This window comes from Osmerus eperlanus, chromosome 24, assembly GCF_963692335.1.
Source record: "Osmerus eperlanus chromosome 24, fOsmEpe2.1, whole genome shotgun sequence".
In the NCBI taxonomy this organism is placed as follows: domain Eukaryota; kingdom Metazoa; phylum Chordata; class Actinopteri; order Osmeriformes; family Osmeridae; genus Osmerus; species Osmerus eperlanus.
The window spans coordinates 6,419,123-6,437,290 of NC_085041.1; the positions used below are offsets into that span (position 1 = coordinate 6,419,123).

General features: G+C 46.7%; 1 protein-coding gene across 1 annotated transcript; it reads right to left on the minus strand.

Annotated features, from left to right (window-relative positions):
* Positions 1-10,605: 10,605 nt before the first annotated feature.
* Positions 10,606-17,999, minus strand: matk (megakaryocyte-associated tyrosine kinase). Its single transcript, XM_062450830.1, has 12 exons — positions 16,888-17,999; positions 16,646-16,756; positions 16,285-16,400; positions 15,806-16,025; positions 15,031-15,124; positions 14,870-14,935; positions 14,495-14,594; positions 14,273-14,357; positions 14,120-14,193; positions 13,216-13,411; positions 12,705-12,791; positions 10,606-11,283 (listed from the first exon to the last, which is right to left on the minus strand). The coding sequence occupies exons 1-12, from the start codon at positions 16,894-16,896 to the stop codon at positions 11,092-11,094; spliced, it is 1,350 nt and encodes a 449-aa protein (XP_062306814.1). The 5' UTR covers positions 16,897-17,999; the 3' UTR covers positions 10,606-11,091.
* Between the last annotated feature and the right edge of the window lie 169 nt (positions 18,000-18,168).

Genomic DNA, 18,168 nt, shown 5'->3' on the forward strand with positions numbered 1-18,168 from the left:
TCACTCAACCAGTCGTTTGTAGGCTGGGCTAGCAGTGGCACAGAACAGTCACGTAATGTGACCAGACTGAATTTAAAAGTAGGCTATAAAAACACACTAGGAACAATGACGACATCGGCAACCATGCACCATGCATTATTAGTTTAATGTAATCTTTAAATTCAGGCTCGTCACATTAGTAACTTTGTTCTGAACAGAACTGGGTGTGCAGACACATACGAAAAGTTTCTCCTCCATCTTGAAATTGTCAAACCTAGAAATGTTTACCATGACGAACAGTTGCTACGTTACAAGAAACAAGAAACCAATCCGATTGGCCAACGCTAGCGTTTTCACGCTCCTCATTTACATAAAGTTGAGAAAATCCAACTTGCAACGCTCCGCTCCGCTCCGCTCGCCTTCCCACAATGCCCTACGCGAGCGTCAACGCCTGGTTTCATTGAAAATGAATTGGAAGCCGACGCCACGCGCCGCCCGCTCCGCTGCAGCGTTTTTTAACGCTCTGCATCGCTTGCCTTCCCACAGTACACCACGCTCGGGGGCGTGTTAGACAAGTTAATACAGAGTTGTAGTTCTCTAAGGTCACTGTTGTAGTCATGGCCAAGCGTGCAGATTTGGGTTAATGTACTCACAATATCGATCAAAATACCACTTTTACACAACATTTATGTAAGTGCAAGATTTTACTAGTGCAAGATTACAGTAGAATACATGTTACGCCACCGGTCACTCAACCAGTCGTTTGTAGGCTGGGCTAGCGAGCTAGCAGTGGCACAGAACAGTCACGTAATGTGACGACTACATTTAAAAGTAGGCTATAAAAACACACTAGGAACAATGACGACATCGGCAACCATGCACCATGCATTATTAGTTGAATGTAATCTTTAAATTCAGGCTCGTCACATTAGTAACTTTGTTCTGAACAGAACTGGGTGTGCAGACACATACGAAAAGTTTCTCCTCCATCTTGAAATTGTCAAACCTAGAAATGTTTACCATGACGAACAGTTGCTACGTTACAAGAAACAAGAAACCAATCCGATTGGCCAACGCTAGCGTTTTCACGCTCCTCATTTACATAAAGTTGAGAAAATCCAACTTGCAACGCTCCGCTCCGCTCCGCTCGCCTTCCCACAATGCCCTACGCGAGCGTCAACGCCTGGTTTCATTGAAAATGAATTGGAAGCCGACGCCGCGCGCCGCCCGCTCCGCTGCAGTGTGAACGCACTGTGCGTTCACACTGCAGCGGAGATTACATTAAACTAATAATGCATGGTGCATGGTTGCCGATGTCGTCATTGTTCCTAGTGTGTTTTTATAGCCTACTTTTAAATTCAGTCTCGTCACATTACGTGACTGTTCTGTGCTACTGCTAGCCCAGCCTACAAACGACTGGTTGAGTGACCGGTGGCGTAACATGTATTCTACTGTAATCTTGCACTAGTAAAATCTTGCACTTACATAAATGTTGTGTAAAAGTGGTATTTTGATCGATATTGTGAGTACATGAACCCAAATCTGCACGCTTGGCCATGACTACAACAGTGACCTTAGAGAACTACAACTCTGTATTAACTTGTCTAACACGCCCCCGAGCGTGGTGTACTGTGGGAAGGCAAGCGATGCAGAGCGTTAAAAAACGCTGCAGTGCGTTCACACTGCAGCGTTTTTTAAACAATATCGATCAAAATACCACTTTTACACAACATTTATGTAAGTGCAAGATTTTACTAGTGCAAGATTACAGTAGAATACATTTACGCCACCGGTCACTCAACCAGTCGTTTGTAGGCTGGGCTAGCAGTAGCACAGAACAGTCACGTAATGTGACGAGACTGAATTTAAAAGTAGGCTATAAAAACACACTAGGAACAATGACGACATCGGCAACCATGCACCATGCATTATTAGTTTAATGTAATCTTTAAATTCAGGCTCGTCACATTAGTAACTTTGTTCTGAACAGAACTGGGTGTGCAGACACATACGAAAAGTTTCTCCTCCATCTTGAAATTGTCAAACCTAGAAATGTTTACCATGACGAACAGTTGCTACGTTACAAGAAACAAGAAACCAATCCGATTGGCCAACGCTAGCGTTTTCACGCTCCTCATTTACATAAAGTTGAGAAAATCCAACTTGCAACGCTCCGCTCCGCTCGCCTTCCCACAATGCCCTACGCGAGCGTCAACGCCTGGTTTCATTGAAAATGAATTGGAAGCCGACGCCACGCGCCGCCCGCTCCGCTGCAGTGTGAACGCACTGTTACAGTTCAGGAGAAGAGGGTCTATTGGGGTGAGATGGCTGAGCGGTTAGGGAATTGGGCTATTAATCAGAAGATTGCCGGTTCGATTCCTGGCCGTGCAAAATGATGTTGAGTCCTTAGGCAAGGCACTCCACCCGACTTGCCTCGGGGGAATGTCCCTGTACTTACTGTGAGTCGCTCTGGACAAGAGCGTCTACTAAATGTAAATCTAATGTATTAGTTCAGTGTACTGCCCCTGACTTAGGTCACTTTTTAGCTGCATACAATGCCAGTGTGTTGTATGACAGTCTGGCGTTTCGGTGTCCTCATCCCCACCAGAGCGCAAGAAAGACCGCAGGTGTTACAACCAAGCTAATAGCCCTCATGCGCTCAAAAGACAAACAGCTCCGTCCAAAGCTATCCTTGAAACACTTAGGCTTTGACAAGTCTGTCGGCTGAGGACACAATTACATGTTCACTCACATGATTTTAAACATGGCTTGTTTGGCATCATTCTGGGGCAAGAGAAAGAGGATGACATAGAAATCACTGGATGAGCAGCTCAGCATGTTGAACCTTTACGGCACACACACGGTGCTGCCTGCTTCGGCGATGACACTTCACACGGTAGCTCAGGGAATTGTGTGCGTGTGTTTGTGGACACTATCCAAGTCACTTTAATGGGATGCGTTTATACCAGATTGTTTTTCATGTCAAGAAGTGTGTGGGTACTTGTTATACTTGACGTCACAATAGATGCAAGAACAATTCCCCAAAATTAACTGAGCAAATGTATTTGTTGACATTTGTGTGTTGGGGCATTGTAAATGACTCTCTTCATCATAAACCTGTTAGGAGCATAAGGTACTTGTAGTTTTGAGGTTGCTTGTATGTCTTCAGTTACCCTCTCGTTTTGATACAATATCATGCCCTCGACTCTTGTTTCCTCATTATCCTAATTGAGAACAAATTGGCTAAGACGGAGCAGGGCAGTTATCAAGCTTAGTTTTATCAGATGACAATGTAAGTCCTCCTGAGCCTATTAGAAGAAAGGAGCTCATGCTTAAATGCACTGTCAGCTTACTGGGAGCGATGGGTGGGGAGGGGGAGGGTTGGGGAGAGGGAGGGGTAGGGGGGGAGGGGTGGGGTGATGTGGGGTGGGTGGGGAGGGAGGGGGGCGGGGGGGAGGGAGGGATTGCGGGCAAGAATGAAGGGGTGCGTAAGAGGGTTTGGGGGAGGAATGGGGTTGAAGGGTTAGGCACGGTAACCATGTTAAACTGTATTTTCCTTTACTTTTACATTCTATGCGAAATGCCTTAAGGGGGACTTCAAGCTTTCCGAAAAACCACCGAAATCAATTCTGTTTCTTCCGAGAAGATCTTCAACCAAACACCTGTCGTCGGTTTTCAGTACCATTCCTGACATTAGTCTGTATCCATGGGGCCATCTGTGGTGTAGATGTTGCTAACCAGCCACCATGAAGAAGCCTACAGGATTCCCTCAGTTAAGTTTACTTGATGAATAAATTGAATTAACCGTAGACATATAGACTCATGCCAGACATCTTTGTAGGTGTGGCTTTAACAGCTAAATGGAAGAGAGCACTGCGTAATCCTCACAAAGAATTAAAATATTTTCTTAATAGGGAGTCACACTGGAACATTTTCCAGATGACCCTTAAATAAATACAAATGTAATATCTATTAGTATATGTAAAAACAGCTATTAAACTAAAGGCAAACGCACACGCTGGACACACAAACATTTAATTAAAGAGAGAATAAACAAAATCCTAATCTAATTAGGATCTGACCTTTGACGTCATGGAGCAATCGTATTCCTAACAGTAACCTCAGGTGACAGACAAATATACTCCTCTAATTCCATCCCAACCCCAGTTCCTCCCAGACAGTCTCTGGCTCTTGTCAGAGGAGCTGGACTTGGAATCCAGTATACCTGGCATCAAAATGGATGAACAAAGCCCAAGGGCAAGTGAGGTGTAGGGAAGATGCAGGCCATGAACAAAAGTAGTGAAGCTCGAGGCACATGCTGCCAAATGTGCAAAAATAACAGACATGTTTGCCGCAGGGGCTGCAGTAGGTTCAACATGAACGGCACCCGACAATGTGCAGCAACAGGTGGAACTTGAAGACGTGCCAGTAGAGGAGTCTGTGTGTGACAGGGAGGCCGAGGAGGGATGTGAGGATGACAGGGCCAAGGGACAGTGTGCAGGAGCAGGAGGAGAGTGTAGTTGAAGCGGTAAGCATGTGTAGCCAATGGGGATCGGTAAACTCCCTCCTCAAGTATGTATACAGGCCACCCGCACCAGGAAATAGCTAACTTTTCATTGGCGTAGCTGGTAAGGAGTCGGACCTGCAAGTCAGAGGTCCTGGGATCAAGTACCGGTGAAGGGAAAGATCTGGAGGAGTGACTAGCAGTGCAACTCTCCCTGTTACACATGGACTAGATTTATGATGAACAGGGACTTCCACAGAGGGAGCAGGGAGGTAGTGTGTGAAATAGTAGGTACACATATTTAAGAGGGCCGCAAGGATGATGTGCTGGAGGATGGTGTCCGACCGATTGTGGTTGGCATCTAAGCCAAAAACGCCAGGGCCATGAGATTGAGTAGTTTTTATGTTATTTTGATCTGCAAATGAGTTTTGTTTTAGCAATGTCTGCCAATATTCTTCCATTTATGTTGAGCATTTTTAGTACAGCACACATCCAATTTGAAACCAAGTTTACTGAGCTATTACAGAGATAAAAAAATGTTTATGTGTTGCCAGTATTCCATTTGCAAAATACAATAAAGGACACAACTATGATATTATTGCACATTTTCAAAAACGCAAAGGCAACTGTCGACGAATAGAAGCTCTCACTCCTCATCACCTAATCTGATAGTCTGAAAGCCTGTAAGCGTGGGAGGCCGGGCAGACACTGACGTACTCCAGGTACTAATCTCATGATTAGAGTGACCTCCTCATTCTCCCTGAGTTTTTTCCACTGGCAGCTACACTTCCTTTGACGTCCCAACTTGGATCACGAGCCACCTCCACTACTCCAGTCTAATCTACTCCCAAAGTGGAACATATCTAGTCCACTTTACTCCCAAAGTGGAACATATCTTTTTTGTAAATGTATTACTTTGTCTTATATGTTTCTGATATACTAAGGCATATTTGCAATGAAATACAAACATGATTTACATTGGAAAAACTTGAATACATGTATTTTTTGTTAAGTTTTACTTATGAATTGCTGTACATTAAATGCTATATTCAAATGACCACCACAACCTTTACTTAGGTGGGGCAGGTTGTGGGGAGGAGGTGGTTTTGGCAGGTGTAGCCCATGAGAAACAGTGCTGCTCCAAAAGGCCTCGCTAGCAATTTCTTCACAACATTTCTTTGAGGAATGTATTCAAGACCACCAATCAGTTCATCAAACATATTGATTTACATTGTCATTTAGCAGACGCTCTTATCCAGAGCGATTTACAGTAAGTACAGGGACATTCCCCCTGAGGCAAGTAGGGTGAAGTGCCTTGCCCAAGAACACAACGTAATTTTGCAAATCCAGGAATCAAACCAGCAACCTTTTGATTAATAGCCCGATTCCCTAACCGCTCAGCCACCTGACTCCCATTTATAGAGCAATACGCCATGTATCACCGGGGTCTCAATTGCAAAAATCTTAGGCTGTTTGCCATGCTAGAGCTTAAGTTGCTCATGTCTACTGTATGCAACGGATATAGCCTAGTGTTTAACCATCTCAGCACGATTCTTTTAATGTTCAGAAGTCTTAACTTTCTGTCTTCCAGAGGGAAGATGTGATAGGTGACCAGAAGTTCGATTGTTTCCCTGCTTTAGTCTACTCTACTCACCTGCATTTCACTGTGCCGGCCCTGACCCTGACCCTAACCTACTTCCTTGCATTCTCCTGTTCACCAGCTGGTCCGTTAGTGCTGGATTACTCAGGCCCCCTGCAGGGATTAGGAAGAGTAGACCTATTGTACATGTCACATTAGGGGACACACAGAGATCCCCCCCTAAACCTTCCCCCCGTCTTCCTCTTCACCTTCTCTTTACCCCCACAGAGCCGTGTTAGAGAACACGGGTCTGGTTCTGCTGGACATGCACTTTTGCAGAAACATTCATTGTTTCGCGTTTGTAGCCATGTCTTGATTCCATGGCTGATTAGCAACCAATAAACAAATCTGTTCAGGTCTTCCTTTTGAACAGGTTCTTGCAGAGGTGTGGGTGAAGACGTGACTTAATTGGATCATGGTTTTATAGAGGCTTTCTTAGATGACTGAGATTTCCCTATGATGCTCCTAAAATGTCCATTACCTAAATCCTCTTAGCCCCTCGCATGTATTTTAAAACAGTCATTAGCATACTAGTTAGCCTAATATACCAAATCAACTTAATAGTGACACCTGCCCCAGTGAATGTCAATTCTCAATTTGTGCTGATCTCTGACCAACGTCAATAGCTTATGCTAAGTGGATTGTATCGTATTGACCAATTTCTTTTTCATATAATTAAATTATAGCCACACCCCCGTTCACGCACACACCAGAAGTTGTCTTCCTGTGTCCAAATTCATGGTGACCCCACTGTACAAGACCTGACTTGACCTAATGCGCACCCCACTCCTCAGAGCCCCTTTCGTCCACTCTGACAGGGGAAGACATCCCTTAATAAGCGTCCTTTATATTTCCCTTTGTACACGCTTATAGTCTCCCTAACTGATAAGGTGGAGGGGACTTAGCTAGGTTAGCCAATTCACCACCAAGCCCAAGAACAGGATCAAAACAGCTTAAAAAGGTGTCAGAACACCTCTCTTTGTTTTATCTCGAGTAAGCCTGGATTAAATTCGTCCGATAACAGAAAGAAAGAACTCCATGAAAAGCGGGTGATTATGAGGCCCATGACACTCAGGCATGGTTAAGTCTCTGCTGGCATCTTATGACAAACAGGCCACCTTCCAATACACCCTTCCTGCATGCCACTTCCGTCCTACCTGAGGTCAGGGACGGTGAAAAGCCTTTGGAGTTGCGGGTGCTGAAGATTTGGACATATGTCGAAATGAAATGTAGAAATGATGTGTGGCTTTTAGTGACGTCGGCTGAAAAAAATGATAGGTCTAAAAGGTTAAGTGTTTTCACCAATACGCCGCCTGAAACAGTTGCCAATCAGTCATTAATTCAGCGAATTACTTCACAGTATTTTAGTGGGGGAGGTTCACAAACAATTCACGCTCCATCTATTTGTTTAGTAGCCTATGGTTTAACCTTATACAACAGGGATTTAATTTCCATTGCTTAACTAGGCATCCTCGAATGTAGACTTACTTGTTAGACCACATTTCAATTGGCAATAAAAATGTATTAAAAAATAAAGTTTTGGGGGCATACTGTCACTTAGAAGCATTGTTATTACAGCGCATATACTGTATGTCCAGATGACCAGTGCTGACTGACAACACTGGAACAATATTGAGCCTGCTTCTTTCAAGATTCCTTTATGGATGAAATGCTGGCTATCTAACCAATAGCAAGACAATACAAAGTGTATACTTTATGTTCAGAATAGGCGACTTTTGTTATGTTGATTAATTAACGTGATTACTGAAAAACAATGTGGATGCATAGTATTGTCTTGAATTAAACTGTGAAAGATTTGACCCGTGAGCACAAACTCACTGGCTGCATCACAGGCATGACACTACTGATAGTGGCCAGTCTCTATCAACTAAACTGATCAATAAACCTCATTATCTGCAGCCCAGTCTAGGTACAACATGATAAACTACTTTCAGTGGAAGTCCCCACAACAAAAGTCTTGCGTCAGTTCCAGCCAATTACACTATAAGCGTGTCGGAAGTGATGGTCATTCAACCTCAGTGTGTGCAGTTGGGCAGCTTATTTGTGAGTCACCGGAATAACACCATTACCTTTAAGAGGTAAACAGTGGTTTACTCAATCCTAGAGAGGTGGCACTTACCCAGCTCCCTTTCTTCACGCCAGCTGAACCTGATTCTCATTTTTTCTGGTGCTCACTTACCTCCCTCAACAAACTCCAACTCACCCTATTAGCGAGCATTTCCATATGTTTTGGACCATTGTCTAGTTCTCTCACACAGATAGCCTACTGTATGTTGCACGGCAGCCTTTCTGGAGACCGTGGCTCCCTGGTGTGACCCTGGGGTCACTAGTCCATGTTCAGGTCCAGGACCTGAAAGACCCTCCCTCTTGGCACCACTAAGGTCTGGAGAGAAATGGCAGAACAATCATATACTAAATCTTATAATATGTTTGAAATAGAGTTCATTCGTCTTTAAATCGTTACATCGAATATGACCCGACATCCTATTAGAGGCTTTAAGGACACAAAGCAACGCTTTTACAGACAGGCCAGAGCACAGGGAGACAGGCAGAGAGGCAGACAGATCTGGAAAGAGAGACATGGAGCCGGTCGGACAGGATGGCAGACAGAAAGGCAGACAGAAAGGCAGGCAGGATGGTAGATAGACAGGCAGGCAGGATGGCAGATAGACAGGCAGGGAGGATGGCAGATAGACAGGCAGGCAGGATGGCAGATAGACAGGCAGGCAGGATGGCAGATAAACAGGCAGGCAGGATGGCAGATAGACAGGCAGGCAGGATGGCAGATAGACAGGCAGGCAGGATGGCAGATAGACAGGCAGGCAGGATGGCAGACAGACAGCCAGGCAGGCAGACAGATAGGCAGGCAGGATGGCAGATAGACAGACAGGCAGGATGGCAGATAGACAGGCAGGCAGGATGGCAGATAGACAGGCAGGCAGGATGGCAGACAGACAGCCAGGCAGGCAGACAGATAGGCAGGCAGGATGGCAGATAGACAGACAGGCAGGATGGCAGATAGACAGGCAGGCAGGATGGCAGATAGACAGGCAGGCAGGATGGCAGATAGACAGACAGGCAGGATGGCAGATAGACAGGCAGACAGGATGGCAGATAGACAGGCAGGCAGGATGGTAAATGCAAGAAGAGGGGATCAGGACTCAATCTGGGGTTGGTCTCCCAAGTGACAGACAAATACTAGGCTTACACAGATTTACATCTAAGGACATCTTTCATTTAGGCTGTAACGTGACAACATTACAAAACCCCCCTGCCCCCCCCCCCCTTTAATCTTTGCCGAGGTACATGTGGTAGGAGGACAGAGCAACATAAGTACTTGTGTCAGGACATTGTGTGCGCCACGCTGGACACACATTTCTTTCTCTCCCTGGTGTTACCATGGAGATCCTCAAACCCAGGTTTCTTGCTTGTGAGGTTTAGGCATCTTTTGTCAGAACAAGACAGACAAGCGCTACACTTGAGCATGACTCACCAACGGCGGGCAAAAGCTTCTGGAGTTGTACACTATAGCTGCTCACTTCATAATAATCCCCCAAAATGATAGATTGTAGCAGGCAATCAATGACGTCTGCCTGTTTGCTTTGTTGGAGCAAAATTGGTCAGATCGATCCAAACCCTCTGCTTTGTGATTGTATTAACCCTTGTGTTATCTTCGGGTCATTCTGACCCATCAGTTATTGTGACCCACCGTCGTATTGCGACAAATTTACCTCATACAAAAACAAAGTGAAGCATTTTCTTTTAACCGTTGGGCTGTCTCAGAGCCCCACATTGCAAAGGTTAAAAGAAAATTATTTTTATTTGTTTTTGTATTGGATAAAATTGGGTAAACACAACAATGGTTCGTTATGAACCTTTGGGTCATGTGACCCGAAGGCAGCACAAGGGTTAAACTGCTGATGGGCCACTACCCAGCCCATGGAAATAGTCTAACCACACCTGCGGTACAAACAAGGTTTCATACTCGCAGGACAAACCTCATGGGCCGGTCAGATGGTCGGTTATCATCTCACTGGGGGTTTACAGCAAATTACAGCTCAAAACAATTATCTGGTCTCTGTCCCCTGCAGCCCCCAGGGAGCTCGACCTGACCCAGGGCCGGGTCATGATTACGGGATTTCTACTCTTAATATCAGCAATAACATTCCAGATTCTGCATAACGATCCGAAAGTCGCTGGGCATATTGCTGGACAATTACAGAGTAAAACAAGCAGGCATGGGGTCAGATTAATCCAGGATTAGCGTTTTTCCTCCATTTATCTGCCCCCCCCCCACCCTTCCCTCTCTTTTCACTGTCATCCCTTTCCCACCGCCTCCTTTTCTCTTCCTCCGTTTCCCTCTATTCCTCTTTTATCTACTGTTCTTTTGACTTCTCTCTCTCTTTTCTCCTTATGTCTAATCTCCCCTCTGTGAGACTAAAACAGTCAATTGAATAACAGAAACTTTATAACTGACTTTATAGCAAATTAGTAGATACAGTAGGTCAAGCTTATTTGTGCCTTATTGGAAAAAATTATATCACCTTTAAGAGGTACACAATTTACTCAATCAAAATCATACGCACACACTGGTATACATTTGAGCAATTCCTATTGCTTTTACCAGTACACTACATGGATAATCAACATTAACATCACATACAAAAATAGGTAATCTTCACTTCATAGCTTATTTGTGTCTGTGAACAGCTGGACATGCATCATGACACGCACCTCTGCTGACTCAGTGTATTACAGGTCCTTGTCGCCGGGTGATGTCATCATGATGCGACACCTCTCCCTCTCCCAACTCCGACGAGTCTTTGCACAGTGACAATGCACATCTCTCTAACCCATCCCAGGGACCCTTATCTCTGTTCCGAGCCCCAGACAGGAGAGCTAGGAGCAGGCCCGGACAGCTCGTCCCCCACCCGTCCCTCCCCCAGGACTAAGAGCCACGCTCGGAGCTGTGTTTGGCCAGTTCCCTCTCCAGCTTGTCCCTCAGCTTGTGGAAGGAGGGCCTCCGGCGAGGCTCCTTCTCCCAGCAGCTCCTCATCAGCAGGTAGACCCCCGCGGGGCAGTCCTCCGGGGCCTCCATGCAGTAGCCCTGCTCCACATGCTGCCTCACCTCACTCAGAGACTGGGGGACGGACACACACACACACACACAGACAAACAGTGACAGAAAGGCGGAGAGATGGGAGATGAATGGACTGCATTTATACAGCGCTTTTCTACCTTAGCGGCAACTCAAAGCGGCTTTACAATGTTTGCCTCTCAGTCGCCCCTTCATACTCGCACTCGCGCATACCGACGGCGGCGGAGCTGCCGCGCAAGGCGCCGGACTGCCCGTCGGGAGCGACTTGGGGTTCAGAGTCTTGCTCAAGGATACTTAGGCACATGGCCTGGGAGGAGTCGGGGATCGAACCGCCAACCTTGCGATTAACAGACGACCCCCTCTACCCCCTGAGCCACAGCCGTCCCGCACGATGAAAGGAAGGCGACGTCAGATTTCGGAGGATCAAGTGCACTTCGCCACCTCGAGTCGAGCATACGACCACCGCGTCAATCGGCTTTCTGGCCTAGGACTGGCCCACATACAGGATCTATTTCCCTCCATGTACTGTGCGTTCATGCTGACGACCTAAAATATCATTTACTGTTCTAAGGCAGCAGGGCAGGTAGTAATCCATAATCTCCTTCCTTTTGAGCAGTCATCTTCTCTACAACATGGGGGCACACACGTACACTCTGTCACCCTCTCTCCCCTCCCTTCTTCGAGTGTATTGGTTCTCGCTCTGTGGCTGTTGTCTTAGAGACGGTTATAGGAGGTCTAATCCCAGGTTATCCTGCGCTTGTTGCCTGCTTAGCACAGGGATGGTCATCCGAGGACAATTAAACTGGCCTGGCCTGGGGACAAAACCTTCATGACAACAGGCCCGGGGAAGGGATAGCTTTGTTCTTCATGCTAACTAGGCGGAGGGAGGGGGGGGGGGGGGGTGCATACTGGTTTTGCTCTTAAGGACAACCGTCCTGGGGTAAGAGGTATGACCTCTGGGGTGGTAGCTGGACAAGAACGTTTGCTCTGAGGTGACATGGATGTCGTTTCTCGACACGATGCGCTTTGAGACCGGCATCGACTGAGCAGGTCGTCTACACAGGACCGGGACTATGAGAAACGTGCGGTTTGGACAAGACGGTCTGAGTCTAGAAAGCTTGTGAGGGCCCCCTAGTGGTCACTCTGGGCAGCTTGCGCTGGACCAGTCTTAGTGTGTCACTATGAAGGATGGATGAGGTCAAACCAGGACAGCTGGTGTCCAGTCTCTCACATTGGAGGGGTTTAACTGGGACTTAATCAAACTGGTTAACGGTGGGGTCAATGTGGTGTTAACTAAAAATATTGCCATGTTAACAGGATTCAGTCCTAGTGTGTGTGTGTGTTTACTTTCAAAGTAGAGGGACATTTGGTGGTCAAGAGACATTTGATCCAATGAAATAAACAGGTTCAAATCGATTCCATTCCATGCCTCTAGGGTGTCCCATCCTTCTCGTCACACTCACCATCTTGGGGTAGGGCTGGCGTCCGTAGGAGAAGGTCTCCCAGAGAAGAACCCCGTAACTCCAGACATCCGACCGGGTGGAGAACTTCTGGAGGAGAAACACCACAGCGACGTCAACCGCAAACCCACCGCAAGCCCTTTTTTCCATCCTGCCCAGCACGGCACATTGTATGACGCCGACCCCAGGATTAGGATTAGGTCTGCTTCAGGCTGTTCTTACCTTGATCATGACCCTGGCCCTGGCCAGTAACCCGGCCCTGAACCCGACCCGGAGCCGGGTTCACCCTAAAAATATCCTGCCACTCTTAATAGGACCACCCCATAAAAACGTTACCAAAACTCCACGTTCAAATAATTCGGTTCATTCTTTCAAGCACTTGGCTTTTGGCTGATTCGGTTCAATAGACCCTCGCAAGCAATTAGAACGGCCATGCAAACGTGCAAACTCTTTGATTCCCTCCAAGGTCAACCCACATGTGGGTCTTTGCATTCAGGCACCAGCCACCCCTCACCTCTTTCTTAAGCGCTTCCGGAGCCGTCCATTTGACGGGGAGCTTGGCGTTATCCGACGTCTTACAGTCCACTTTGGCCAGCCCGAAGTCGCTGACCTTGGCCATGCCCTCGTCCGACACCAAGATGTTGCGTGCGGCCAAGTCCCTGTGGACCAGCTTCAAAGACTCCAGGTACTCCATCCCCTCACACACGTCTCTGCGCGCACACACACACACACACACACGTTGCAATTGATTCGTCCACTCTTGGAAAGCCGTGACCGACTAATTGCCGCGAAGTGATGAGAGGCCAATGTCAAATGGGTACAGATGACACAGTCAGTTTTTAGCGGCCTGTTTCATCTGGAAAGAGCACTGGGGGGGGGGGGGGGGGGGGGGGACTGTGAGCGTGTGCGGTGTGAGTGTGCGGATTGTAGGAGAATGTGGGGCGCAGGAGAGTGTGTTGGACCACATGGGGTATTTGAGAAGGTAGAAGAGGGCTGGATTATGGGGCGTTTTAAAATGCGTTCTATCATGGGGTGTATAAGTGTGGGTTAGATGATGGGGGTGTCTAAACGTGTTCGATTAGGGGGTGTATAAGTGTGTGTTAGATGATGGGGGTGTCTAAACGTGTTCGATTAGGGGGTGTATAAGTGTGTGTTAGATGATGGGGGTGTCTAAACGTGTTCGATTATGGGGTGTATAAGTGTGTGTTAGATGATGGGGGTGTATAAACGTGTTCGATTATGGGGTGTATAAGTGTGTGTTAGATGATGGGGTGTATAAACGTAAGTGTGTGTTAGATGATGGGGGTGTCTAAACGTGTTCAATTATGGGGTGTATAAGTGTGTGTTAGATGATGGGGGTGTATAAACGTGTTCGATTATGGGGTGTAAAGGTATTCCAGGATTAGGTAGGCACTCACAAGGCAAAGTGAAGCAGCTGGACAGTGCTGATGATCGATCGTCCCCTTGTTCGCAAGAAATTGACCAGGTTACCCTAAACACACACACACATCCAGTTTGGCAGTTGAACTGTCGCATCACTGTCTTAGTTCTCAGACACCCATCTTTAGTACCTTGGCCATCAGCTCTGTGACGATGTGGAGTCCGTCGTTCAGTATCACTCCCAACAGACGCACCAGGTTCTTGTGTTGCAGTTTCCTAGGCGGAATCATGGTGCAACTGTCATTCAACACAACTGTGTACCAGGTAACGATCGCTCAGTGAAAGTCTGCAAGCTCGCACACAGACACCTGTCTTTCTTACTCTCTCGAGCGCGCACACACACACACACTCACGTCATGACGGTGGTCTCCTGTAGGAAGGCCTGGGCCGTGACATCACATTTGATGTTCTTGACTGCCACCTGCTGGCCCATGTACTCTCCTGCATAAACGGCTGTTGGAGGACAGCAGCGGTTAGGTGTCGTCTAGAACCAGGCCCCATCTCAAACCTCGAATTACAGCTCCCCCCCTCCTCCCGTCCTTCTCAGCAGAAAGAAACAGTGGCTTCACTACACAGCTCTCACCAGTCCAAGCGTGGTAGATCGGTGATTTTTGAAGGAAGAGAGAGTAAGGTTGCACGTTTGGAATACCCTCGCAAAAAAAGACAGGCTGATAACACCCGTTCGAGTTCAACTGGAGGAGGGGAAGGAGTGTGTGTCAAGGCCTTACCTCCAAACTCTCCCTCTCCAATACACTTGCCCAGAACCAGCTTCCTGATGTCAAGCAGCCACCCAGCTATAACACACACACACACAATCAGGAAAACGGTCTCACTCAGGGCGGAGACTGCACGTGAAGATGGAGGTTTTGGAAGTGGCACCAGCGCTTACTCTTAGACAGCTCCAGCTCCGCCGATCTGGTGCCCTCCTTGTCTTTGGGCTTCTGCAGAATGGTGGCAATGGCCCCTTTGTTCTTCGAGTAGAACTACAGACAAACACACACACACACACACATATTTTGGTTTTCAGACAGTTGCTTTGCTGTGGACATTTTTGGTTGGAACTTGAACACCGAATCGCTTTTCTTCTTCATGTCATTGGGTGCTTATTATTATGCTCGCAGTTCCTGTCCTACGTGCTTCCAATGGAACAATGACAAACGCCTTGCATTGCGTTAGGAGCCAACAGACGAGTTCCACATTCCACATCCGACAGTGACACATCCTGACCTAACCCCTCAACTAGTGCTCCGGTTTCTGTCAGGAGCCGTCAGTCTGAAATGTCACTCAGTCTGCTCTCTGGAGCAGCTGGCTCCACCCTCCTCCCTGGAGTTACTCAGTCCTGTGACTCAGACCCCCCCCCCCCACCACCACCACCACCACCTCCCCCCTCGACGTCTGCATTGAAGAGATCAGGAAGTGTTCCGACTTCCTAAACCCTCATATCTCTCAGCCTCACAGCGAGGGAGTTGGAACACAGTCGATCACAGATAAACCATAAAAGTTCCCTGGACACAGTGCCAAGCGTGAAAGTGTTTTTTTCCCAATGAGGAAGACTCGGTTGATCAAGTCATCAAAACACACAAAAGATTCCATTTACGCAATGGGCCCTATCCTTCTAAGAAGGAGACATCTCTGGATTGATAGGGAGGTCCTGTGCCACCCACCTCAATCATGTCACGGAGGTTGTAGAAGTACTGGTTGTTGTCAATGGTCAGCTTGTTGTCACGGTACATGACCCGGTAGTGGATTACCTCACCAGAGACACTGACACACAGAACGTAGTCACCAGGGTGACGGACAGACTCCCGAACCAGGAAGAGGCCGTCCTCCATAGGGCGAAGTTTGGACACAGCCTCCGGGCCTGAAATCTTGCCATGGAACCATCTGGATTGGACCGGATCGGACCAGTGTTGGGGAGATGAGGGTTAGTGACAAAAGGTTAGTCACTGAGGCCCACCAGTGAAAATATAGTCGAACAAACCGAGCACCTCTCATTTCCCTTCTTTTTTTTCCCTTGATGTTTGACACATCAAACATCAAGGAAATACCAGTTCTCTGTACGACAGTTATAACACGGTGACATGGAGCAGTTCTGTAGAACACAGTGACATGGAGCAGTTCTGGAACAGTGACAGTGACCTACGGCATGAGGCTGAGGCTGGGGTCAATGCGGATGGCCTCTCTCTCCCGTACGTTGGCGCTGGAGATGACTCCCTCGGCTCCTGACACGTTGGTTCTCGCCCAGTAGCTCCCTCTCATCTAGAAACACAGCACCACAGTTGACCTATACGATTAGATCCGAACACACAGATATGCATGTCAAGTAAAGGTTGAGTCATTAAGAAAATATCATTCTAATTGAATACATGTTTTATTCAGCAAAAAAAACAAAAAAAAAAAAAAACACCAGTCATAGTAGATGACTTTAAGAAATTGAGTATGATAATAGCCTACCTGTTGATACACTACATTGATAATAACGTGTTTCAGGTAGCGTTGCTTACCAGTCCTGCCTCGAGGATCGTTAGGATGTCTCCTTTTCTGTAGGCTAGTTCGCCAGCTTTGGGTTTGCTGTGGTCACCTTTAGCCACACATTGGGTTCCACAAACCCAGCTCTGCAGGGAAAAGCCAAATGATACGTATAGCTGACAAAAACGTGCCAACGCGTCAAAATACAAGTTATTGTATTGTTGGTATTTGAGGGCATTGAGAACGGTTGAACCGTAAAGTGACAGGTGAAACTTACCTCAGCCATCTTCAGAAGACAGACACACAGTGCTCAGAGACTACAACACCTGTCAATAGTAGCTGATGCTGAAGGACTCAACGAGCGGATATGAGCTGTGAACGGATGCGGTTATTTAGGGTAGCACATATAGCCATGAGGCTATAAGGTAATTTCCCTGTTCGATAAATATATCCTTTCAGTCATTGACAAGCTTGGGCGACGGGGGAAAAAAACTCGCTAGAATGCCGTATTTCTTAATCATTGATCGCACTAGTCCTCTGCACAGTTTAGCGGCGCTGAAATGATGTGTCGCATTCCAGTAGTCTACTGTACGATGTTGTATTGAACAAAGGACACAAGTTATGACGTACAGCGAATGCTTGATCCAATCTAAAGACTTAATTATGAAGGCGCGTCTGAAAATTGACAAGCCGTCTGTGGTATCATCTTTTGGTTGAAGTCTTTTCTCTTCCAGTTCATGACCACTCCTACGATGACAAGTAACGGTGCACTAGATAAACTATATGGGCATGGCATTTACAAGGAAGCAATGGTGCTTGGTTACGTAATACGATAGCAAAAAATGAAGGGTTTTCAATTGTTTATTATTTATTTTAGGCAGCACTACAAAGACATTCGAATTATATGACAGCAACGTTCACGCTCCTTTTTAACAATACAAAGGTGATTGCAAACATCCTCTCAAAGTGAAACTGAACAAATAAAAACGAACACGGGAGAAAATGTTTTTCATAAGTGAAAATCTATGTTTAAAGAACAAGCTTGTTTAAAAATAAAAACACCCAAAAAACTACTGCACATCTTTTTGTGCATTTCCCCCAGTTCTTCAACAAACATATTGGTGGATATCTAAGATATTTTGATACAGTAACTATTAATTAAATGTTCCCTTCTAGGATCTTTCAGACATAAGGATATGAACTCTATTACACAGAGCAGACACAAGGAGTCAAATACCTGTTCACCTTTGATCTAATCAGTAGATGTACATTATTCTACACCAGTTCTCTCTCTCTCTCTCTCTCTCTCTCTCTCTCTCTCTCTCTCTCTCTCTCTCTCTCTCTCTCTCTCTCTCTCTCTCTCTCTCTCTCTCTCTCTCTCTCTCTCTCTCTCTCTCTCTCTCTCTCTCTCTCTCTCTCTCTCTCTCTCTCTCTCTCTCCTCTCTCTCTCTCTCTCTCTCTCTCTCTCTCTAAGGGGGGGTGCAGCTCTCTCTCTCTCTCTAAGAGAGAGAGCACCATGCACAAACAGCTCGCCCTACATGGCGGCACAGTAACTGAT

Coding starts and splice junctions, on each gene's coding strand:
- matk (XM_062450830.1), bottom strand. Junction 16,026..16,284: donor CCCAGCCTCAGCCTCATGCC/GTAGGTCACTGT, acceptor GGTCCAATCCAG/ATGGTTCCATGGCAAGATTT. Junction 14,595..14,869: donor TGGAGAGGGAGAGTTTGGAG/GTAAGGCCTTGA, acceptor GTCCTCCAACAG/CCGTTTATGCAGGAGAGTAC.